Source organism: Sitophilus oryzae, unplaced genomic scaffold, assembly GCF_002938485.1.
Source record: "Sitophilus oryzae breed Bouriz unplaced genomic scaffold, Soryzae_2.0 scaffold_910_pilon_pilon, whole genome shotgun sequence".
Classification (NCBI taxonomy): Eukaryota; Metazoa; Arthropoda; class Insecta; order Coleoptera; family Curculionidae; genus Sitophilus; species Sitophilus oryzae.
This window is the reverse complement of record NW_022147540.1, coordinates 35088-61777: the sequence shown is the minus strand read 5'-3', so window position 1 is coordinate 61777 and position 26690 is coordinate 35088. Positions and strand designations below refer to the sequence as shown.

At 32.4% G+C, this 26690-nt stretch overlaps 2 protein-coding genes across 2 annotated transcripts; one reads left to right on the top strand and one right to left on the bottom strand.

Moving 5' to 3' along the window:
* Positions 1–725: 725 nt before the first annotated feature.
* Positions 726–11860, bottom strand: LOC115890778 (uronyl 2-sulfotransferase-like). The gene is made up of 5 exons (XM_030911112.1): positions 11191–11860; positions 3620–3777; positions 2956–3081; positions 2723–2889; positions 726–1100 (listed from the first exon to the last, which is right to left on the bottom strand). Exons 1-5 carry the CDS (start codon positions 11611–11613, stop codon positions 961–963), a joined length of 1014 nt encoding a protein of 337 aa, XP_030766972.1. The 5' UTR covers positions 11614–11860; the 3' UTR covers positions 726–960.
* Positions 11861–19084: 7224 nt separating this feature from the next.
* On the top strand, positions 19085–26454 carry LOC115890757 (protein kintoun). The gene is made up of 2 exons (XM_030911082.1): positions 19085–21577; positions 26027–26454. Exons 1-2 carry the CDS (start codon positions 19548–19550, stop codon positions 26259–26261), a joined length of 2265 nt encoding a protein of 754 aa, XP_030766942.1. The 5' UTR covers positions 19085–19547; the 3' UTR covers positions 26262–26454.
* Positions 26455–26690: the final 236 nt, after the last annotated feature.

Genomic DNA, 26690 nt, shown 5'->3' with positions numbered 1-26690 from the left:
ATCTAGACAAGAATTAGAAGTAATTAGCGGTTATGCGAGGGTATCTTTCCCCTCTACTGAGTTAATGAATTCCGCGAGAAATGTTCAAAAACGGTTCCATCTGTCCATAACAGAAGACGGTCGATATGTCGAACACCTGTAGGAAAATTTCACTTGTTAGTTTGCTATTTATTTTTATTGTTATTAAATAATAGTTAAATGTGTTGATGTTGTTAAATATAGTTTAAATTGTTATAAAATTCTGCATCTCTCATTGAAAATATTATTTTCGTTTTAATTGCTGCTCACAGCTAGAATTTTTTTGCATTAGGTACAGCTGGCGCCGTTCAAAGCCTACTTATTTAAAGTGGGTGAATTTTTATAAACTCTATATCTCGAAGAGGAATCGAGCAAAATATCAAGTGTGCTATATTTTTAGAAAGGTAATTTTAAATTATTTTCAATAAATTAAAAATATACAGGGTGTCCCCTATAAAAAATAAATTTTTTTGTTGATAACTCTAAGGATTATTAATTTTAAAAAAAATATACTTAAACCATTACGTTCTACGTAAAAAGGTGCTTTGGCAATGTTTTCATAAAAATACAAAATTTTCTATGGCAAAAAAATTACAGCGATTTGTTAAAAATGCACATTTTTGAAAAACACCCCGTACTCATAAACGCTAACAGATATCGACGTGCGGTTTTCACCATCATGTTTTTGATAAAAATTGAGCTCCAGACACCGATATTAGTTTTCGTCTATCTCCTGTAGAAAAGGGTGTTTCCCTGTAAAAGTGTAGCTAGTTTTTTGTATGTATCTTATGAATTGGACTAGGAACTGAAAGCATATGTATAATGTTTCTCTTAACTAGTATTCTGTACAATTTTAAAATTAATTACATATTACGAGGAACAACGGTAAAAAAGTTTACACTAATCAGTCTTTATTCTTCAAAAATCTTCCAGAATTTCTTTTCATGTCTCTATATCCATAATTTGGTTCTCTAATCTTTTTTTAATCCATATATAAAATTCCAGTTCATTTTTCAATGGCTCTCTTAAAGTGTTCTCCATACTTTTTGAAATCTCTGGTTCTTTTTTATTCTTGAAAATATCTGAAACAAAAAATATATATTTGATACCAATTAAACTTTTAGTTACGTCATCAAAGGCGCGATTTTTAAATTATTTACTTAAATTCATTGTTGCCAACCGTGGACATATTCGGCGCCGGGCTGACTAACTGGAATTTAAATTTCGCGCTGGGGATTCAGGTGGTAGCTCTGCTGTAAAGAATGTCAAGTTGCCGCATTTATTTATTTATTTCCTAACATTGTCATTCGTTTTGACACTTTATTCAGGCATTATTAAGCATTATTGAATAGCTTAGATATATGTTATCTTCGTTTATTATTTTATTTCTTTACACTGTATGCCGCTTTTTATTTTGTCTCTTTCTTTGTCAACTGGTCGTATATATTTATCTTTGTCGTATGCATTAAAGTACAGACCACAGAAATAAAATAACCAGGGCTAGTAGGTATAGTCTGTGAAACGAATAACTTTGAATTTGACAGTTCCCGCGGGTTTTTCTAGTGTTAATTTTATTAGGTTAGCAACTTGCAGCCATGCGGACCCAATGCCGTCTCTAATAGAACAGCCTCGGAGCGAGATTTATGACGTAACGCTAGTTAGATTAATAAATATGTTGTAGAATACATGGAAAACATAATTATTCCTCGTATTTTTGGTTTGTATTTTAAAAATGATATAGTTTACATGAAATATATATAATATACAGTTAATAAATACAATATATGTACCTCTTTATAGTAATAAATATTTTGGCAAATAAACTATGAACCATACAAATGCAGCAAATCTTTTACAATATACAAATAATGAATAGGTACATAAGATAATGGGTAAAATGTAAAATATATTTTAAATTTTGGGGTTTGAAAATCGATCTAATTTAACAAAAAACATACATACCTACTAATAGTGATGCATTATTATTTGCATTCACAAAATTTATATGTATATTTTGCAAGTATCAACGTTCGAAAAATTATATTTGCAAATAATACAATATCATAGAAAAAAAAGGAGTCAGCGATGGCTACGAAATAAAGATCGTCATTTTATATGTAAAATTATTCTAAAATGTTTGATTTTCTTGGGATTTAGGTTCGGGGAAAATGCTAATTAAGTTTTCATTTGGGATTATTTTTTTTTTGTTTAAAACAAAACGTTTCGGCTAACGTTATAGTCTTCATCAGTGTTGTGTCATATGAAAAAAATAGTGTCGAATATAATCCAAAAAATTACTTAATTAAATTTATTAATCCGTAGTATCTAACTAGCGTGACGTCATAAATCTCGCCCGAGGCTATTCTATTAGAGACGGCATTGGTCTGATATTTCGAAATGTCAAAAAGCTGATGATTACTTTTGATAATTATGACATTTCATTGTTGATTTTTGCAAGAAGTGGAAGAACTGTCACTTGGTTTATTATTTTCATTTTCTATTTCACGAAAGTAAAAAGAGTTACCTATCTGATTCGTTCAGGTACTCAATTTAAAGAATATCAGTAACTTTTTTGATAGAGGGATTTTATATTTGCCATGTTGGTAAAAAATAACGGTCAAAATTCAAAGTTATTCATTTTATAGACTATATATGCCTACTACTGTGACGTAGTTTTTAATCAGTTAAACAGTATGTCCCTTACCAATTAATGTAGCATTGAAAATGTTATTAGCTCCTTTGAAAAACTGAGGTAATTTATGTTCCAAGACTTTCAGAGTGTTGTCAAATTGTTCCAAAACTCCTACAACCGGGTAAAATCTATTAACGTTTTCTTTGGCTTGTTTCAATGCCCAATCGCTATTAATAATCCTAAAATAACAAAAAATAATTATTATAAACTATTCAGAGGAACAGAAGAAAACATATATAACTTACATACATCTGGGGTCGAATCCACAGAACCAGGGTATTGTGAAGTTCTTTGAGTCGATTTTTGAAGTGCAGTTATTTTGATTTTTGAGTAAGCATTCAGCTATGTCGGTGTTGTTTCTCCAGATGCTCCTAAATATGAAATTGTTGCAGTTAATTTACTATACCGGGTGTGTCTCAAAAGTGGCTCACCCCTATAACTTTTTTATTTTTTCAGATAAAAAAATGAGATTTGGTATGTTAGTATATGACATAAATTAGGATTGACTGACGTATTCAATTGTTTTTGGTCACTTCCTGTTTCACCAGAAATGACTACAACTTTTGATTTTTAAATGACATCCTCGGTATTTTTTACTTTATTCAATAAAAAATGACACTCTGAATCGAATGACATATCATATGTCAACTTTTGACATATGCGCTCAAAAACAAATTGTATTTTTAATTTCAATCTAGAGTGCCATGACTCTGTTAAAAACACTAATTTTTAATCAAGGAGTCTTGGAAAAATAGATTTGTGTCCGCCATTGGTTGACGCAAATTCTAGTCACGTTATTTCTGAAGTTCATATTTGTAAGTACTAAAAAGTATTATAAATTGCTATACTTAGAGTTTTCAAACAAATTACATTGGGAAAAAAGGGTATTGAGACATCCTGTATACTTACTGCGATACAACTTTGGCTATGGGATGTCTAACCAAGCCAAGGTAAGTCGGCGACTGCCTTTCGAAGAAAGTGAAATTGACGAAGTAGACGTTCCTGTCGAAGCTCAGCGGTACCGCCATGCTCCTTCTTATCTCGTTCATGTCATCGATCAGCGTTTCCTGCAAAAAGAACACGATATTGCCATTTGATACAATAACTTTTACGAAATTTAAATCCTCGACAGATATACAGGGTGATTCGTTAATTTTACGAAGAATTTTACATGAGATTAACTATAGTTTCAGTAAAAATCAGTTAATTCTTCTATTGATTTCTGGTATTAGAGATCCTGAGCTGTGTATTACGGTAGGTATACAGGTTGTTAATTTGTTCATTACTCGCGGCAAGAGCTTTATGGTTGAAATATGGCAACCTCGGCCCGCTTGTCAATAGACAAATAGATAAAAATCAATAATGCATGCGTTCCGAATAAGCAGTGTTGCCATTATTTTCCCCTATAAGTAACTGTCGAGTTAACAACCTGTATCGTCTCAAATATATACAGGGTGTTTGAAAAAACATATGCCATCTCTCATGGGGAGATTCCTCACGTAAAAATAAGATTTATTCTTCATATCAACATAGATCCGATTCTGCTTTGTTTCGTAGCTACTGGGTGTTAAAATCTTAATATTCACTTATAGTAGTAAGTGTATTTTAATACTTTTACACTCAAAATTTCATTTGAAACGCTTAAAGTACTTGGTAGAAAATTATAATAAATCGAAAAAATATTAAGACTTAACACCCTGTAGCTACGAAACAAAGCAGAATGGGACCTATGTTGGTATGAAAAATAAATATTAGTTTTACATGAGGAATCTCCCCATGAGAGATGGCACATGTTTTTTGACACCCTGTAATGCAAGACCAATATTTAAACACTTCAAAGAACTTCTTACACTGATATTCGGTAAGTTATTGATGGATCAATATACAGATATGTTTAATATTCAATAATCAGTTTCATATAAAATTTAAGGGTGAGATTGTTAATCTCGAAATAAAATACAACAAAGTCCAACAGAGTGCTCGATGAATGAGTATGCTAACAAACCAACTGCTTGGAGGGAAAAGAGGAGAAAAAATGACTAAACGAGGCCCACCAAATCGTGGCGATATACCAGTGTTTACCATTTTAGTATGTTGTTATACTAGGTACTTATATTTTTAATACATTTTGATACAAATTCTGTTCTTTTACAGTGTTTTCTTACTTCTGGTTTCTGCAGTGTAAATAATTATTATTATTGTGTTATTTTCGAAAATATATAATAAGAATAAGAAATATATAATAAGAATTTTATTTTTTAACCACTTAAATCCATTTTATGGAAGAAAAATGGTACATTTAATACAAAACAAAAATGGAAAAATTTTAAGGCTAGGTACTTCTGTTGAACTTACGATCGAGATACTTTTGGAAAATACAAAGTATTGCCTTCCTAATTTTCGTTCTAAAAAGATATAATTGGTATCATTGAATAAATAATTCTTAAAAAGTACAAAAAGTGAGGCATCAAAACTTGTATTATTTCCTAAATTCCTTCATAAGTAGTAGTTTTATCTAGCACAAGATGTATATACGAAGCAAAATACATACGGCGCTTACGCGGTAGTCACAACTGCAATGTGTAAACAGAGTTTAAACGTAATACACAAGCACTGTGTATCCCTTACTTTGTGTATACGTAAATGCTATACTGTGGCTACATTGTGAGGCGGACGTTTAACCCTTGTGCATACGTGTTGAACTACAATGTGTAAACGTAGCATATTTACATCGGGGGAATTGTGTCACCCTGTGTCTACATCTAATAATGTAAACACATCGTAATTGTGATTTGATGTGCCGTATGGGATGGCACTAAAGAAGCTCTAATGCCAATAATATATTCATGAACATATATTATATAAAAAATTATATTAATTAAAAAGTGTAGTACACTTTTAATTTAATAAGTTATGATAATTGTTCCACTAAAAGTGGAACATCCTGTATATATATCGTGCGTTTCAAAATCTAAAAAATCAACTTTCACTAATAGAAACAAAAAACGCGGCTCTGTATTCCCACGATGTTTTGACGAGAGTTTTATGTAAATTAGACTAATATTTCGTATAATATTATGTATAATAATTTAATTAAATATTAGATAATATTAGCAATTAAAGGATACCTAATATTTAATTACTAATATTGTCTAAAAAACGTTCTAAAGTTCTAATTATATGAACAAGATATAATAACAATTATAGATTAATTTTATGATTAAAAAAATATTGCTTATTTTTTTGTGAAAGTTTCAAATCTAGGAATTATAGATATATTTAAACTAAAATAGATGTTATACGTATACATTATCGCACGGTAGGCTACCATATCCAGTGATAATAGCAACCAGTACAGGAGTTTTAGAGTTTTATAAAATTTAAAAGCAATAACTAATAAAGTTTGTCCAACCAGAGGATACACGTCAGTTACAGATGTCAATCTGTCGTTTTAATTTATAGGTAAATTGTATTTCTGCATTTTTTGGATGTTGTTTGTCAAAATCTTCCTTGACTCGTGAGACAGACTTTAGTGTATATTGTTCAAATTACTTTTGAATGTATTTGACATTTGTGCCTAAACCAGCAATAATTCGCTCTAAAAATGTTTTATGACATTAAATTTTCTTTTCAGAAAGGGGGTCATTGTAAAAAGCAATTTTTCTTTTATTTCTGATTTGATTGAGATATTCCAAAAAATATATTTCATTTGAAGAATATGATTTCTGTTGGTCATTCATCAGTGTTATTGTCTATTATTGAGTAGCACAACAAAAAAAAACAATAGATTTGATATTCAAATAGTGCACTATTGGAAGGCCAAATTATAAAATTTCAAAACAGTCGTCTTGGGTGTGTTTTGATAATTTCCATTGTTAATCTTTCGATGCCTTATTAACCTACTTTTTTTAGTAAGTTTAGGCATTGAAATTTGGTTTTGTCTCACCCTATTTCAGTATCAAACAATAAATAATAAATATTGATTTAAATCTGTTTATTAAATTAAGACCGATCGAAAAAAAAACAGCGTCAAAGTAGGCTGGGGAATGACAATCGATGATAATTTTGGCGAGGTCAATCTCTAGATGTCATTTACTAAAAAATTACATAGACATTTTAAAGAAGAGTACGGGCCAAGTAAAGACGCCGTTTTTTTTCGATCCTATGGTACTATACTTTAACTTTTATTAAATAGAACCAATATACTAGGTGTTTTGTGTTAAGGCAAGCGATTCCTTAATTATTTTATGATGAGAAGTTCAAGGCGTATCTTTTGAACTACAGGGTGTTGAAATTTGAAGAGAATTTCGAGAATAAAATGTTAGGCTGCCTGGTTTTAGCTAAATCTAAATCTATGATATATAATATTTTTCTCTAATCAATCTAATCTAATCTCAATATTTTTCTCTAATCTTAAAGATGTATTTATAAATACAAATTAATATGAATTAAAGTAAAATAAAATAATCAGTTACAAGGTTAATTATAGTATTATTACAATATTCAATAACTTATTAATTTAGGTACTATTAAATTGTTAGAACTTTAGGATTTAAGAAGATGTTCAAATATTCCACCATCGACTGCTAGACAATAACCCAGGCGATCATAAAATTCTCTTCTTACATTCGCTAGTTGGTAAACTGAAATTCTATTGCATTCGGCAGAAATAGCATTTTTTAACTCGTCTAGATTTGGGTATTTTTTATCCTTGTATATCCTGTTTTTTAAATGGCCCCAGAGAAAGAAATCATTTGGCGAAATATCAGGAGACTTTGCTGGCCAATTTACTGTATGATTTAGGCCAATAACGTTTCCGTTAATACTATTGTCTAAATATTCCCGAACAGCCAGGGTACTATGTGCCGGGCAGCCATCCATTTGGGTACCAAACTTCCTGATTTTTCCCTAGCGGCATCATGTAAAGCAGCTTAAATATGATTTTCGAGTAGTTCCAAATAATATTCTGCATTTAAATTTCCACTTCCATTTTTTTAACACCAGGTGTTAAAAGAAATTCTGTACCAAAAAAAATCCAATTTAGATATTGTAGTTCCCTAAAAAAGTTCTAATGCTAGTTCCTCTAGGTATACACTGTATATGCATATAGTTCCAAATTATTACCAGTTACTTATTATTTATTTTAAAAATTAGATATCTGACAATTATCGATTCTGCCTAATGTTTACATGGACACTATAAACAATTTACAAAACTGTATTTGTTTAATTTGTTAATTAGGTGTTAACATAAAATAAGTGATAATGAACTATATTGATAAAAATAAAAATATAATATATTGGCATTTTATTACTTAAATTTATAGGTTGTTTCAAATATTAAAAATCTAATGATGAGTCTATTATAATTTCTAATAAAATAATTAATTTTCCTTATGTTTGTAATTATTAATTTGATTAATGCATAAGTTTGATTCTTATTCTACTTGTGATATTATTTTTTGTTTTATCATATTTATATATTTTTGTCATAATATGATTGTCTTTCCCTAGTCGTCTTTGACGCAGTTTTTTCTTTCAATCATACGGTACTTAGTTGTTATATTAAATATACAGGGTCGCTGAAATGTATGGGAACGTTCGATTAACAGGTAAAATATACGAGGTACCGCAAAAAGTTAAATTTAAAACTTATAGGGGTTTTAAATGTATTAGCGAGTAATAAATTTAAGAATACAGGGTCGGTTATAAAGTCGTGGCACATGAAAGTTTTTTTTTAATGAAACCTCCTGTATATTTCAATTCTTCCTTCAATTCTAAGCAAAAATTGAGATACACACAACAGTACTTCAAGCCAACCGTTTCCGAGTTATTGACTATTGAAAATGACAATTAAACAATTCGATTTAATTAATTTCAATGTGTTCACGGTTTCTTCTACTACTTTTTGCAGTGCCTTGTATATTTTATCTAATAATCGACCGTTCCCATACATATCAGCGACCCTGTATGTTTTTATTTATTTTGAATTTTTAACATTTAACTTACAGATCCTAAATTCCCTTAATTCCCTTAACTAAAGATCCTATCTTTTTTACTTTATTGAAACAGGGATACTTGTAGAATACCCGGTATATTACTTGTTCTAAATGTCTGTTATAAGGAGTGAAAATCGTACCTATTGCAGTGGAAAATTATTATTTTGTGTTACAAAATTTTCTATATATCTACCTAGGTATCGTTTCTATTTTATATTATGTACCTGAATTACATAAATAAGTAGAAAATATACATGCTTGTGATGACCACATATTATAGCTGAAGACTCATCTGACCTTCGCATGCTAAGAATTCTTTGTGTATGAATATATATGGCAAACTATCTGTGATTATACTGATTATTAATGAGCCATGTTTTATACAGGGTGTCCCACTTAAAATCGATACAAGCCAATATCTTGGTTGTTTTTTGAGCGATCTTTTTCATTTTTGGCAGGAGGCTGTATGGCTATAAGACGTTCATTTTGCCCCGGGTAAGAAATGCGATACCTCATAGACGTACGTTTTAATGGGGTTTGATATTTTTCGAATTAAGAGTAAACTACCCTTAGGACAGTATTTATTTCAAATTTGATAAATTATACTGAATCCTCCTTACCAAAGATACTTAAATTCTAATTTTGATAAATATTGATACAGGGTGTGTCATTAAAATAACACATTTTTATTTTTATTATTATTTTTTTAAGTACTTACGACGCCACTGGTAAACAACTGGTTTATTATCAATAACCAATTATATCCAATTGGATAAATCTGATTCTTGTTGACTTTTAGTTCGTTATAGTTTTATAAATCTTTGTTTAGAGCGTATTTTTCAAGGTTATTTGTGATTGTTTTAAATAACTATTTGGATTTTTTAAAATATTCCTCAATAAAACGAATAAAAATCATATTTCAGATTCCATTGAAAACTGGGGTTTTAAATTATTTTGTAAACTCATTTTATTCATTTGTATTAGCAAACTTAAAAAACAATTTTTAAAAGTAAACAAAATAAATTGAAAATATTTATTTTTTTTTTGTATCGTATCTTAATTATTATGGAAGCTATCTGAAAACTTAAATCGATTACTAATTGATAATTTGTTATAATTGGTTATTGATAATAAACCTTTTGTTTATCCAGTGGCGTCGTAAGTACTTAAAAAAAATAATAAAAATAAATATATCTTATTTTAATGACGCACCCTGTATCAATATTTATCAAAATTAGAACTTAAGTATCTTAGGTAAGGAGGACTCAATATAATTTATCAGATTTGAAATAAATACTGTCCTAAGGGTAGTTTACTCTTGACTCGAAAAATATCAAACCTCATTAAAATGTACGTCTATGAGGTACCGCATTTCTTACCCTGGGCAAAATGTACGTCTTATAGCCATACAGCCTCCTGCCAAAAATGAAACAAATCGCTCAACAAACAACCAAAGATAATGGCTTGTATCCATCTTAAGTGGGACACCCTGTATGTGAACCGGTACTGCAATATAAACGATTTTATTTAAGACATAATAATAGCATCCTAGACTTCTTTTTTCAAATTCTAATATTTTTGTTCTTTTTATTACCATTTTACAAATTGTTTACTTTTATTGGGAAACTTGAGTTTCTTGATGTTTTTCATTTTGGGTCAATTAACACTGGTACTACCGTATGATCGAAAAAAAACGGCGTCCAGTTGGCTGGGAAATGACGATCAATGACATTTCCCATATAAATTTACATATAAAATGACCGCAATCTTCATTATTTCATAGCCATCGCTGACGCCGTTTTTTTTTCGATCAAACGGAATCACAACCTGTTTCAGGTCTTTTACCCTTCATCAGGTAAATTTTCTGTTGGGTTGTTTTCGAAAAATTTTAAATTTCCTCTGTTCAAGTTATATTGTAAAATAAACAGAACAAATATTTTTTAAAATTTAAGAAATACTTCTTTTTGATGCCGAGGAACCAACAAGATTAATTAAAGTACCTTATCTGGAAATATTACATGTCCAAAAAAGGTCCAAAAATGGCAAAGGAAGGTGTTATTTCTGTCCCAGAAATAATGAATTATGAAATCATAGAAAGAACCAAAGTGCACTGAATGTATGATGTAAAATCCATCAACAATGGCTTAGTAAATAAGGCCAAAGCAGGCTCGTCAAAAATTAATTGGGGTATAAAACTACCCCTCACTATAGTATTGGGGTATTTTAATACCCCAATTAATTTTTGATGTAAAACATGAAAAAACAAATAATTTGGATGTCATATTAATTATGTAAAAAATACCCCGCTACTCTAGTGGGGTATTTTAATACCCCAATTAATTTTGGTCACTTAAGAAAGTAAGAGGTAGGTATTTACGTAGAAAAGGTTAATGAATACTGAATTTTCGAGATTTGTCGGGAAGATTAGATTTTTTAGAATTAATATACGAGTAGTAGTTGATAATTATTTAAATTTCTTTACCTGCTGATGACTGCTCAAAATCTGCTTGCCCTTTAATCTCACATGCTTGAAACTATTCATCCCCTGAATTTTTTCCAGCAAAAACACCAACATCTCCGCACCGCTTCCAGTCATCCAATTTAGAAACAAAAAGTACTTGTTAATTTCGTCCATTTTTCCCAACTCGTTCATCGATTTTGTAACGTACTTTTTCTTGGTACTACTCGATGGTGCGTAGTAAACTTCAGTAGTACTACTAGAATTGGGCGTATTTCTCACACTTAGCAAAGCTTTTTTAGGTAAATTATTAAGATTAAAATTAATCACATCACTGTTATATGTTTCACGATTTAATTTGATGTTACTGTACAAAATTCCTCCACTAACAATTGCAAAAATTATAATTAGGTATAGTTGTGTTTTAAGTCGTCTTCTTCTAATCATTTTTTATTTTTATTTAAATAAAGTGGTACCGCAGGAATATGAGAGAGATTTGCAGAAAAAAATGCAGCGCGAGTTGGTGGTACGTCTTTTTACTGGGTCAAACATCTGTATACTGAAGCCGGTCCACCAAAAGGTGAAAGGTACTTTTAATTTCGTTCTTAGTTGTTGTATTAGCTCCCTCACAATATGTACCGGGTGGTACGCACGTGGATTCATCACTTTGTTGATTTGATTGATGGTTTCTAGTTTTTTTCTTTGAGGCACACAAATATCTTAAAGAAATATACACACAGCGGAAAAGTCTAGGGATATTACAATTTTATCCAGCCATCGTCAGTAATTTTATTATTTGCATTTCTGATATAATAAAATTAAAATAAACAAATAGTTTACAGGACGTATTGGAAATAAAAATGCGAAATTTACCGAATTTTTCAAATTTACCTTGATTTTTATTGAACTCAAAAAAATACACACACATTTTTTTTTTATTCTAAACTGCAAATTAAAAAAAGATAAAACCATTTTTACTTAATAAAGGTTATGGCCTCTCTACTCGTTCATTACAGCCCTACATCGTCTCTCCATGCTCCTGATCAGGTTGTCGATCTCTTCTTGAGGTACAGCCTGCTACGCTGCATTCACGGCCCGAACCAGATCCCTACGAGTTTCACGAGGCATGCCTATTCTCCTCAAATTCTTCTTGGACCGCGTCCCATACATGTGCTCGATGGGGTTGAGGTCAGGAGATTGTGCCGGCCAGGGTAAGGTGTTTAATTTGATGAGCATGATAAACTCCCACTTACCACTCTGGCTGTATGAGGCCGTGCATTGTCATGCATGAGAAATGAAGTTTCTCCCTAAATCATTGGCATATGGTAACACGACAGGCTCAAAGAATTAAATCACGATATATGATTCTGTTAGAAACCTTCAAGAAAAAAAACGAGATCGGGTTTTCGGCCTAACTGACTCTCCACAGACCATAACTTTTCCACCTTGATAAGGGTGCACTTCCTGAACATGATCCAACCGGAATAAGATTTCCCGGTTCTCTCCATACCCTAAGCCTTCTCGAACTGGATGAATTCAAAGCGTGACTCCATCCGTGAAGAGAACATTGGCCCATTGTTCATTCGACCACTGAACATGATCTTGACCCCACAAATATCCGTAAATTCCCCCCTGATTTCCTCTCGTTAAGGGTTGAGCTCTCCAGGGCGTCTGCTTCTGAAGTTGACCTCTCTTAATCTATTACTGCGAACAGTATCAGGACCAACGGTTACATTATGTGCTCTGGAGAATTAAACTAAGCTCTGGTGCTGTAAGAGTCGGTCGGCGTCGAGCATTTAATTGTAAAAAATGATCTTGTTGAGGGGTAGTAATGCGATGTCGCCTCAGTGTGCCTTTCGGCCACATCACCACTCTCACGGTAGCGTGCACTTAATCGCGATATTACACTTGCGTTGTATTTAATGCTGTAGCTACGTCGATTTGGCGCATTCCGGCTTCATGCATACCCATGGCTTTTTAGCATTTCGTCTCTGTTAAGATGTCTACGTCTATAATGTCGTTTAATACTAAACAGAGTTATTTGAATGAATTCTGGCCAGTTATCATAAAACATAGCCCAGAACAGGTTAAATTCGAACAATTGATGCTAGGTGCTTTTTATATACATTTGACAAAAAAATGTACTTAATGTAATTTAGAAATAACTAGTGTGACTACTTGTTTTCAATCGAAGTAGAAAGAATCGGCCTACAAATATGTGGTTGTTTATTCAAACATTTATTTTAACTTTAAATAAAATGATATCCCTAGATTTTCCCGGTGTGTTATATAGCTTTACTATGCGTGTACGCGACTTCGTTCATGTCGAATTAATTCATTTGTAATGGTGATGATAAAGCAAAAGCAAGAATTTCCATTAACATACAAACTGGATAAAATTTTCTCACATTTATGTCAGCATGAGAAAAAACAATATGGCGATATTATTATATAACTTGGTAATATTTGACTATTTTAACTAATTAAATTATATATAACTAGTGTGTACCAGCGACTTCATTCGCGTCGAATTAATCATTTGTAATGGTGAGGATAAAGCAAAGCAAGAATTTCCATTAACATACAAACTGGATAAAATTTTCTCACATTTATGTCAGCATTAGAAAAAACTATCTAGAAACCCCTCCTTATCGAACCTCTACTACACTCCACAGTCAATCCATTTGCCAAAAATCAGATTTAAACGTCAAGCAGTTTAAGCAGAATCGTGAATACTCAATGGTCATATTTTATGAAACACCCTGTATAAATTTTTAAAAAATCTTAAAATATGTAAAACAACAAAATAAAATATACGTGTTTAAGAGTTTTCCGAAAAACTCAACGGTTTTAAATAAAAATATTCTAATATTTTAGGTGGTTTCACCCTCTTGGGATCCCTGAGTTTCAGAAAACCTTCTTATCGAACCTCTCTACACCCTAAAGTCAATCCGTTTTCTAAAAATGAGCTTTTTACGTCAAGCACTTTAAACAGGATCGTGATTAATCAATGACCAGATTTTTCAGAAACACCCTTGTATACACTTTTTTTAAAAATCTTAAAATATGAAAAAAAATCTCAAAATAAACTATACGTGTTTAAGAGTTTTTGGAAACTTGACCGTTTTTAAATAAAAAATATTGTAATATTTGAGGGGTGGTTTCAACCCTCTTTGGAACTGGAATTTCGAAAAATCCCTTCTTATCGAACCCTCTACACCAGTGATTCCCAGTGAAAAAGTCCAGGTGGACCCCTGGGGTCCACGGGAGACTTTGAAGGGTCTACGGTAGGCGTGAACAAAAATGGGGTCCATAAGATGTTAATGAGGGTCCACGAAAATTTATCTGCTTTTGATAGTAAAGAGCAAAAATGTAAGCATAGTTTTTATAAGGCCTACCTACATTGTTTTAAGTACCCTATCTAAGCAGATAATATTTTAATAAGGCAAGCGACTGTTACTTGTCCAAACTTGCGTATTCGATATATTACGTACAATTTCGTGTACAGACTTGCAAAGCGCTATCCGCCCGACAATGCTTAATGCTTGTTCAGACGCGAACTTGATCACCACTATAAATACTTGATGCAAAAGGCAAACGCATTCATTTGTTTCCGGAATTTCGAAAAAAGGCGGAATTTGGAAAAAGTTGTGAGAAAATTTATATCTGTAGGTTTGCTAGTGCCGGAGAAAAAATAAGTAACCCACCTTTTTTTGTTATAGTACTTAGTATTTTGTTTACGTGTACCAGTCAGTTTGATCCCAACGGCCTGTATAGATAGGTAACTTAGTAACTTACAGATATTTTAATTGTCCCTCTTCGATTTGAAGACAAACACAGCACGTTTTATTCAATTGTTTTTCACGAGAGAAACACTGCCTCTCTAAAAGGCCGAATAAGCAATATTGCAGAGCAATTAATTTTGTAATTTTTCTTGCAAATAACTACTAATTTTATAAAACAGTAATTTCATAATCATTTTAAATTGTTTTTGAGTAACTATTTTATCAAAACTATTCCTTTCGAAAGAGCGAGCGGTGCGCGGGCGACGGGAAAAGGGCGGGCTTGGACTCTCGGTGACAGTTTGTCACACGTTTTAACAATGAAGCCACCAGACAAAAATACGCAAATACACGGAGCGCGTGTGAACTCATTGATTTAATAAAATGTTAGTTATCGTTTTTATGGACAATTTTGGGATTTCGACTTTATTTTTCCTACACAAATACGGATCAGTATTCGATACTGAGTACACCAATTTTATTTATACTCATTAAAAAATTAGTGGTAAATTATGTACTTTAAAATTGATACCGTTTTGTTGAAAACGTCTGTATTTGTCTCAGCGGTTTATTAGTTGGTCCTCTTTACAAGCCGTAATTCTATTTCCGCGTGCTGACAAAGGCTGCGGTAGTGATACCTATATTCAGAAAAAACTTGGTTACTAAAACATTTTTTTTTTACAGGTAAGGTAACTGACACGAAACATGGCTACAGCAAAGAAAAAATGTCGACAATATAGTATCGATTATTTGAAATATGGTTTTGTTCCATCAGAGGCAGACAAACAATTGCCCATGTGCCTATTATGCAACAAAGTTTTGAGCAATGACTCTATGAAACCATCAAAGCTCGAAGATCATCTAAAAAGGTGTCATACTGATAAAATAGGTAAAGATTTAAAATATTTTCAAACATTGAAAGAAAAATATGGAAAGAGACCCACCATGCACAGTATGTTCGCTTCAACATCTCAAAGTAACGATGATGGCTTGCGGGCATCTTACAATATCTCATTACTTATAGCAAAATCTGGAAAACCGCACACTATCGGAGAACAATTAATTTTACCCGCTGTTGAAGAGGTTTTAAAAACTGTTTTGCACAAATCTCCATTTGACGTACTAAAAAGAATTCCATTAAGTAACAATACTGTACAAAGACGCATTGATGAAATGAGCTCTGATATCGAAAGCTTTTTGTGCAATCATCTGCAAAAAACTCATTTTTCTATACAACTGGACGAGTCAACGTTACCCAGTAATGAAGCATTACTATTGGCATATGTCCGATTTATTGTTGAGGAAGAAATTCACGAAGAATTGCTATTTGCCAGAACTTTGGAGACTGACACTAAAGGCGAATCAATATTTAATGTCCTGAGTAATTTTTTTACGGAAAAATCGATCCCATTTACAAACATTATTTCAGTGGCAACAGACGGAGCTCCTGCAATGGTCGGGCGATATCGTGGGTTTATAAGTCATCTCAAAAGAATTATACCAGGACTTACAGCTATTCATTGCGTAATCCACCGACAACATCTTGTGGCAAAACATTTAAGTGACAGGTTGAACCAATCTCTTCATTTTGTAATAAAAGCTGTCAACAAAATCAGAAGCAATGCATTGAATACGCGTTTATTTGCTCAATTGTGCGACGAAAATGATGAAGACTTCCAACGACTGCTCTTACATACTGAAGTACGCTGGTTGTCGAAAGGTGCATGCTTAACGAGATTTTACTCTGTTTTCGATTCCATATTAGAGTTCTTAGAAAGTAGAGATCCAGATTTAAAAGAAAACTTGATCAAATTCAAAGCAGACATTGCGTATTTGACAGATTTGTTTAAAAAATTTAATGATATTAACTTGCAGTTACAAGGGGACAGCCTGAATTTAATAAAAACAAAGGGGATAATTTCGGCTTTTCTTGGGAAATTGAAATTTATGAAGCAAAACATTAGTCGGCGCGAATTCTCTCAATTTCCAAACTTGTCGCAGGTAGAATGTATTGATGAGGATATCCATACCTACAGTCAACATTTAAGTGCTCTGCATGATGACTTCAAAACCAGGTTTGAAGATATACTGACGATGGATATACCACCATGGATCATAAATCCATTTGATGAAACGGAAGTGGCCAATGTTGTATTACAAGAGGAGCTGCTCGAGCTAAGCACTAATGAGGAGCTGAAGGTGAAATTTAGAAAAGGCTACCCAACATTTTGGCTGCAAGCAGAAATACCCGAAAAATATCCTGGACTGTGGGAAATCGCAAGGAAATTTTTAATAGCTTTTCCCTCGTCATACCTTGTCGAAAGGAGTTTTAGTGCCGTTACAAACCTCTTAACAAAAAAAAGAGCAAATTAAACATCACAGAGCGGGGGATTTTATGCGGTTATTGCTCACAAAAATAAAGCCAAACATTGATCGTTTGCTGACACTCCATCAGATACATCCTTCCATTAATTAAAATTATGACCTGAACCTATATTACCTTAATATTTTTTTTCTTGTAATTCTATTCTTTTAATAAATAAAGTGATATAAATGTACCATTTTTCGTTTTTATTTTACATATCGGAATATAGGGACAGAACCTGTGAAGTGACATACAATTTTATTTCTATTTAAGGACTTTAAGAATGTGGTAGAAATGTAGCAGCAGGGGGTCCACCGAAACCAGTAAAATTTTGAAAGTGGTCCACGAGAAAAATAAGTTTGGGAACTACTGCTCTACACCCTAGAATCAACCTGTATGCCAAAATTGAGCTTTTTACGTTGAGTAAAAATAGATAAGACCATCTTATAGCCAGTTTAAAATGAACCATCCGGTATAGCTAGCCACTTACCTGCTTTTATGTATGTTTCTGCAGATCTTTATAAGGAAATGACAGTTGTGTATGTATGGCTAGTGCTACTTTTCGTATTGGATTCGTTATAAGTTTCCTTTTTTAATCAGCTTTATGAGATTGCTGTTACGCAATGAGAATACTTCTCTAGAAATTTCAGCCGACTAATAGGTAGACTATGCACTATAATAGATTTAATGAGTTGACATTCTTCGATGCTTTACACTTCATCATGCAAGTAGCTATATAATTAAATATATTATAAGTTGCTTGTTAAATATTATTTAAATAAAACACCCTATAATAATTGCATATCTGGGTAGGTTTTTATGAAATTTGTGTTGATAGTTCCAGATAAATACATTAATAAATAAAAAATTCAATAATTTTTTTAGAAAAACATATTAAAGTACAAAAAAATGCTCTGAAACCAAGACTCACATTTTTTTTATTAAAATGAGTCTTAATAACTTTTTTTCTGGTTTTTCTATTGGGACACCCTGTATATTACTATTTTTCGAAGAATAATAATTAAACATTGATCATTATTTTTTGTAGGTGTACCGTATGATAAAAAAACGTCAGCCATGGCTATGAAATGAAGATCGCTGTCATTTTAATGTAAAATCATATGCGGAATGTAATCAAAATAGTCATTACCTACCCAGCCAACTGGACGCCGTTTTTTTCTCGATCATGGGGTTTTAAAAGTGTTTACACATCAGGTATCTTGACCGATGATTCTTTCAACAGTAAATTATTATGAAAGTCACTTGATTTTTTTAGTCTTATAACAAAAATACATAAATAGACGAAATATTTAATAATTATATGACATAAATGTTCGACGCACTCTGTTACAGAACCCTGTCGATGTCCTTTTTGAAGTGACTCTTCTTTACTCGCGCTGAGAGTAGAAATTCAAGGCCGTGACACACGAGCTAGCGAGACGACACTTAATTTATTACATTTTCCATATTTCAAACACTTTTTCAAACATATCCTTCAAATTCTTAGATTTAATAGCAGCACATAGTACACGCATAATTTTTTTTAATTTTTAAAATATAGTATATCGTTTTCTTATCACCATACTTCACAATAATACATTGTTCCAATAATTAATACTACTCAATATTATCAAAAACCATCCAGTTACATATAAAACAATATGTTTCATTTAAAAACAATAACAAAAATGAATAATTATATATTTCTCTAATCTTTTAGATAATATTGTTCATTCAATAAAAAATGACCCAGTTTACGTTTATATTTTGCTTTGTTTGCTCGTCATTCCCTTTTAACTCTCGAAAAAAAAACATTTCCTGTATTCCATGCCAACAACCGAAAAATCCACCCACGCACACTCCGATGTTCTTTTTTAAATCGATTTAACAAAACTTTCCAGACAATCTCGACTATATTTAAACACGCACGTTGTTAAATCAATATTTATTGCGCCGTTTGCAAATATTACACAATATTCACGCAGTTTTAAGTTATTTTCCGTTCAAATTGGAAGATTTAAGATTTTGCGGCGTTTTGAATCTCCCGCCGCGGCTATCTCTTCGAAAAGCCGGCTGATTTTGACAGCTGTTAGAAATCCGACCGGCTGATTTGTCCACGTGAAATTTAGAATATTTTCGTCTGGCACGCAGTGTTTATTTTTATACGTGAGGTCGTATACATACATCCGCATTAAATTAAATCATTTTACGCATTTATTACGCGAGATTTTGTAATGGCAAACTCGTTCGATCGACTGAAAGAACTGAATTTGTCCCGCGACGAAGTGAACCGTATCGGAGAAGCTCTGAAAAACGACGAGTTCAAGAAGTTGCTGGCCGACTACGTGGAAGAAATCCAAGACCCGAAAAATAGACAGATTTACGAGGATGAAGTGAAGGAAATCGAGAGGGAACGAGGCCAGGAAGTGACTTTTTTACATCCCACACCCGGTTATGTGATAAAAACCAGTATTAACGGTACTCAAAAAGGTTTTATAAACGTTTGTTCCAACGACAACATAGACAAACCTTCTTCGAGCCCTACCTTTCAAGACGGAGCCCGAGGGCTTCAGTGGTCCCTTCCTCATTCACTAGCACCTCCTCACGAAGACCTAGACAACAAAGGAGTAAGATGTCAAGTGTATGATGTACTTTTTCACCCCGATACTTTACACCTAGCTTCTAAAAGCACTGCATTTCGTTCGGTACTTAATAACACAGCCTTGGAGACTGTGGAGAAAAATTTCAATGTAGAATTAGACAAGAAGAATTTAAAATTTCCTAAAATGACCTACAAAGGCGTGAAAAGAGCCACCATACTCCGGAAGGCTTCAAAAATAAAACCTTCTGAAAAAACACCCGAAGAACAGGAAATGTTTGATAGGATCTATTCAGAAATTGATGAACAGCGTTCAAAAAACGTACACACCCCCAGTCCAAGGAAATCTAAGCCCAGGAGAAACAGTAATTCAGAATTCTCAACATACACCACCCCAAAGTATCTAATTAAACACAGAAGTCATGTAGACATGCAGGATTTTACTGAAAATAGAGATGCTAAACTCAATGTGGCCATTCCTAAGGAGCTGATCATCGAAATAGATTTGCCCCTCCTCAAATCCTCAGGTGATATGAACTTAGACGTAACCGAGAAAACAGTACAAGTAGTAAGTGAGAAACCTGCCAAGTACAAACTAAATTTAACCCTTCCATATCACGTGAACGAGTCTGGTGGTACTGCTAAATTCGATAAGGATTTGAAGAAGCTCATGGTTACTTTACCAGTAAGGAGGAAAAACAGTTATGAGTTAAATAGGTATGATAGTGGTGTTGAGAGTGATCCTAACTGTCCAGGAACTCCTGAATCGGAGGAAGAAATTGAAATTGTGATTGAAAATAGTGATAAACCTTGTGATGAAGTAGTGAAAAATGGTTCAGGGGAAGACAGGACTAAAGTGAGTGATGATTTTCTTGATGCTAGTGATTTGTATAACCTCCCCGAGTATACCTGCAATGTATTTGATAATGTTGTAGCTTTTACATTCAATGTTAAAAATGTTGATGATAAGACTGTCGAGAAAAGACTATCTAGAGAAGAGTCTCTAATCAAAGTTAAGTTTACTAGTATTAGTCCTAGTTTTTATCCTACTTGTTATGCATTTTATGTGAAATTCTATCAACATAAGTTTATAGAAGAAGATGTATCTATTGAAACATGGGATAATAACGTTATTTTGCAAGTTCCTTTACTGGCTAGTGAGGTAGAGTTTAAGAGTTATTTTTGTGGGTTGAATCAAGATGATTTGAAGGAAAAGTACATTGAGGAACCTGCTATAATTAATAAGGTTTTGGAAGAAACTGAAGATGAGGTAAAGAGCCAGTCTGATTCTTCAGCTAACACTTCTCCTGTTCACGAAAATCGCAACTCTGTCACAGAAGAAACAAATAAAAAGGTTCAGAGTAGGGCTATTGACATTATGGCAATGTCCTACGAGTCTAGTGGTGATGAGCTGAGTGCGAGTAGTTTTTCACCGAGAAAAAGTAAAGGAATTTTGAAGAGGATCTCACATAACAGGTCTAAATTCGGCAGAAGTGTATCAGAGTCAAGTCTGGATGATTTTGTAAGTTCTTCTTATGAAACCTGTCATCATGGCAGTATTGATTGTGTTCCGGAAGATGTCAAGGAAGAAGATGAGGAACACATGTCGTGTAGTTTGAAGAAAACTGTCAGGTTTAATGATGTCATAATGAAGCAATTGTTTAGGTAAGGATAGGACTTTTTTATATGTATACAGGGTGTTTCAAAATAAATGCGAAAAACTTCGGGGGGTGATTCCTTGTTCAAAATAAAGGGTAGTTTGTTTCATAAACGTTGGGTCAAAAGTCAACCATTAGGGAGATATTGCGGTACAAAGATGGCGGAAAAATAATGTTTTTATTTTTTATCTTGAAAACGAAAAGAGATAGACTAATAAAATTTTATGGAAGCATTACTGTTATGAAAACACACTTTCTGGTAATTTTTTCACTTTTTTAAAATGAGTGGAAGGGGTTGAAATAAACTACCCCTATCATTCTTGTTAACGAAATTTAAAGAAAAATATTATCAAACACACGCAGAAAAATTAATTTGGATAGTTCAGTTTGTTTAGAAATTTTTTTATCTCTTGTATTTTTTTGACAAAACTCACCGATTTGAAATTAAAAAATAAAATGTAAAGCATTACATGTCAGGACAAAAAACATTTTCTGATAAAGAATCTAGTGGGCTGCTGTAATTTTTTTAGGAAAAAATCGTCGGTTTTAGGAAAAAAAAGTCGGCCGCTGTTACTTTTTAGGATGTTCCTAATATTATTTTATCTGATATTACTCTACTGCAATACATTATTATCTAGATGATTATTATTATCGTTATTATCACTAGATTCTTAATCTAAAAATGTTTTTTGTCCTGACATGCAATGCTTTACATTTTATTTTTTAATTTCAAATCGGTGAGTTTTATCAAAAAAACACAAGAGATAAAAAAATTTCTAAACAAACTGAACTATCCAAATTAATTTTTCTGCGTGTGTTTGATAATATTTTTCTTTAAATTTCGTTAACAAGAATGATAGGGGTAGTTTATTTCAACCCCTTCCACTCATTTTAAAAAAGTGAAAAAATTACCAGAAAGTGTGTTTTCATAACAGTAATGCTTCCATAAAATTTTATTAGTCTATCTCTTTTCGTTTTCAAGATAAAAAATAAAAACATTATTTTTCCGCCATCTTTGTACCGCGATATCTCCCTAATGGTTGACTTTTGACCCAACGTTTATTAAGCAAACTACCCTTTATTTTAAAGAAGGAATCATCCCCTGAAGTTTTTCGCATTTGTTTTGAAACACCCTGTATATCCAAAAAAAATCTTATTACTGATTTAATAATTATTTTAGATTTTTGCATTATTATTTAGATTTATGAAACTGTTAATATGTATTTAAAAAAATTGTAATAAATTATTTTGTAACAAATTAAAAATACTATAAGAAATAGCTATTAAATTGGCTAGGTTCAAGGTCTAACATACCGGGTGTTTCTCAAAAGTGGCTCACTCCTATAATTTTTTTACTTTTTTTACTTATATGACATAAATTAGGATTGATTGACGTATTCAATTGTTTTCGGTCACTTCCTGTTTCACCAGAAATGACTACAACTTTTGATTTTTAAATGGCACCCTCGATATTTTTCTACTTTATTCAATTGAAAATGACACACTGAATAGAATGACATATCATATGTCAACTTTTGACATAATTAAATTTCAATCTAGAGTGCCATGGCTGTGTTAAAAACACTCATTTTTAATCATGGAGCCTTTGAGACACTCTGTATGTTCGAAAAAGTGCGAATTTTTAGCAAATTATTTGGTAGGTATTTAAAGCTGGAAATTAGGTACTAATTACTGATTTTTCCATGGCAAATTTTAACATACTGATAAGTATGGAAACATACAAGGTGTTTTTGATTTTTATTTAGCAATAAATGTTATAAACAATACTATAATGAAATATTAGTAATAACGACACATGTTGGTGATAAAGCAAATTTTTCCATGTTATACCAAAATGACGCAATGAATATTTTAGATACCTTATCAGAATTTTTGTATATCCCATATAATCAATAATGTTTGTTTTATTTATTTTTCAAAAGAATCCTTTTAATTTTATTATTGTTTGTAATCATAATCTACTTGTTTAACTTCCTCAAAACAATAATGAATAATATTATAAGCATTTGCATAAACTAACAACACTGCTGTCTTTATGTTAAAATATAATAACAACAGTGCAGTAACGAGCTTAAATTGATCTCACAAATACATGTTACTGGGACGTTAACTCTGACTGCTATTTTTATCTATGTTATGTCCTTCATATAAACATAGCATTATCGGCATTTAAATTCCTAATTATCTGTTTTAGTTTTTGTTAATATTGTTTTTAAAATGTTATGTTTGAAGTTATGTAAATACGAAATATTTGTTTATAAATAATGTTATATCGTTATGTAACGATTTTTATTTTTTTATTAACCATACCATAATACCGTGCTGGCAACTGTTACTCTTGGGTCGGTATTTACATGTGTGGAAGTAAATCGCATAGGGATCTTATTAAGCCGGAGTCATAGAGAAAGTTAATAGTTTAGAGAGTGGTGAATCGCGTGGTAAAATGTTGGGGGATTGCGCTTTTAGCGCCCTCTACTTGGCTACAGGAACGAACTATGAAAGAGCGGGAGATTTAAATTATTATTCTACTTATTATTTTTAAGGCAATTAAAACTAAGAGTGCCCTTAACCAAAAACAGTGAAATAAATGGAGATACCTACTCAAATTTTATATTATCATGATACTAAAGGATATAAATACAGCATTTATAATCCTTTTACACCTTTTTATTCAAAGTCTTACACGCTAATATAAAATTTGACTATCTCCATTTATTTCACTATTTTTGGTTAAGGGCACTCTATTTTGTATTAATTTATAATACCCCTATTCTACTAAATATCTAGCTACATTGTACTTACAGTTAAATAGCTACATTTTACTAGTTATATACATATTTACAGTTTTATGATGGCTATTATTTCTTTTCATCGTGCTATCAATTGATTCGCTCCGACTTGAGTACTATACCTCGAGATGGCTCCAGGAATTATTTACCTTTACAGGCCTAGAATATGAAGATTCATAGTAGAATTTTTGGTTTTACTGCCTATTAGAAACAAACCTACCCCCCGACATCAAGGGACATACAATTATGCCTTGTTCTCAGCCATGATATTCCTTCCATTCTATATCCAACATCCAACTTAGCAGACCTTCTGGTTCACAACAGGGCCTAGACTGGTCGGATGATATTTTAACAGAATAGCCCTTGATATCTCTTTCACACTTTCATTTAATAATTAAATAGGAGGGCTGGATGGTATAATTTCTAGAAAGAATAGCCAGTGAAATAAAAACTTAGGCATGGACATTACCTTTCTTACCTTTGTCTGCTATTTTTTAATAAAAAACAACTGTTTAGTTTGCAGAAAAATAAAATTAACAATCAAAAATTTCTTAAAAAATGATCAAGCCTTGTACTACGCCGCGTGCCGCTTTTTGAACAAACAACAAACAAAAGAATGAGGTTAGCGGCGTTGCCAATGTCAATTTTCTAAACTACCCAAAAATCTAAATTAAATTCGCCAATTTGGGGAGAAAAATGTCCCGATTCACCAAAAATTCCCCATATGATTATTTTAACAAAAAAAAAATAATTTTAATAAAAATACAATATTTATTATATATATGTTAGAGAGATTAAACTGTAAATTACCTCCTTGTTTTTTAATCCCTTCCCTAGTAGTCATTAAATAATTTGAGGTCACTAAATTTTCTTTCAACTGAAGCATTTGCAAAGGGAAGCACAAGTAAAAAGCAGATTATAATTTTTAAGTTGGGAAAGATATATCGTCTCGCTCCGTTTTTAAAGCTAAAAATTTTACGCCATTTTCAATCAGCAATAAAATGTTGAAACTCCCCTTATTTTCGCCCCCTATTGCTAAAATCCCCACAAAACTCCCAATCGGCTCTGGATTCCCCAAAATTTGGGGAATTCCCCACAAATTGGCAACGCTGGAGGTTAGCGTGTTCTTTCTGAATATGCTAGGACTAACGGACTAGTGTCGAAACACAGATAGCTAGATGGACGTATTTCGGCACTTGCGTCGATGCGCTACAGGTACATTTGCCTGCGCGTCGTATGTCTTCTGGCAGTCTTTTAATTTTTCTGTTTGTCTATGGTCGGAGTGAGAGAAATGCGACGGCGTGCTATTGCGACGTTGCCGGTACGCCTTTCCCTGTCAAGTAAAGTAAAATCACGATCGCTAACCGCTTGTTTTTAAGACCTTTTTTTCGAAAAGATAACTAGATAAAATCATTAGATATGTTTCTGAGCATCTGAAATGGAATGTGTCAACAATTTTACACGTTTCCTAATAATAAATAAAAGCTATTTGGCAATTGGCAGACATGACTATTTCACAATGGCTACACAGAAGGATACTTCACACAAAAAATTAGCCATGTTAAGGTTTTTTATGTAGCCAGCTCTCGGTCTAATATCTTTGCCTCTTACTTTTACGCCAACATTGTACGTATTTCTTTTTCCAGGTCCAATTCCAGCATTCTGGGTCAGAAAAAGAAAAACCAACGGAAAGCCCGCAATAAAAAACGTGCCCAAGAACGGAGGTACAGCGAGAGCGAGGCCTCTGATGTTGAAACCAGTAAGAAGGAGGGAGATATCCAGACTAATGACCGCTCAGGATTAAGGGAAGAATCCAGGGAGAAATCCATGGATTACAAGAAGGACGATGGTGATATTTTCCATTTCGAAATGAGCAATTAGTCCTAGGGTGACTATAGAGTCTTTTCGAAAAAAAATCGTAGTTTTGTTTTTAGTACCGTATCTGTGTACCAAGCTTTATGTTCCGCACCTCCTTAAGATGGTTTTAGGTTATGTTTTGTGTCCTTATGAAAAATATGATCCACTTTTATGATGTATGTTCTTTAAAACAAATTTTGTTTTGTTTCAAAAATGATCTTGCAATAAGTTGAAATACAGGGTGGTCCGAAATGTATTCCGGAAACTTCGGCAGCATATTCTGCAGATAAAAATAAGTAAAAAATTTCGTATAAATGTATATCCTAGAATGCTTAGTTTCGGAGATACAGGGTGTAGAAGTTTCATTTTTATTTCGATTTTTTCCAAATAATTTCTGAGGTAACGTCAATATTTGGATTAAAATTGGTGTCTGGAAGTTTGTTGACATGAGAA

Bases quoted from the DNA above. Each gene is read 5' to 3' on its own strand.
- LOC115890757 (XM_030911082.1), top strand. From the start codon at position 19,548: ATGGCAAACTCGTTCGATCGACTGAAAGAACTGAATTTGTCCCGCGAC. The intron at 21,578-26,026 runs GTAAGGATAGGA...TTCTTTTTCCAG, and splicing joins ATAATGAAGCAATTGTTTAG to GTCCAATTCCAGCATTCTGG.
- LOC115890778 (XM_030911112.1), bottom strand. From the start codon at position 11,613: ATGATTAGAAGAAGACGACTTAAAACACAACTATACCTAATTATAATT. The intron at 3,778-11,190 runs GTAAAGAAATTT...TTCTTTTTGCAG, and splicing joins TTTTGAGCAGTCATCAGCAG to GAAACGCTGATCGATGACAT. The intron at 1,101-2,722 runs GTAAGGGACATA...TTTTTGTTTCAG, and splicing joins TTTCAATGCTACATTAATTG to ATATTTTCAAGAATAAAAAA.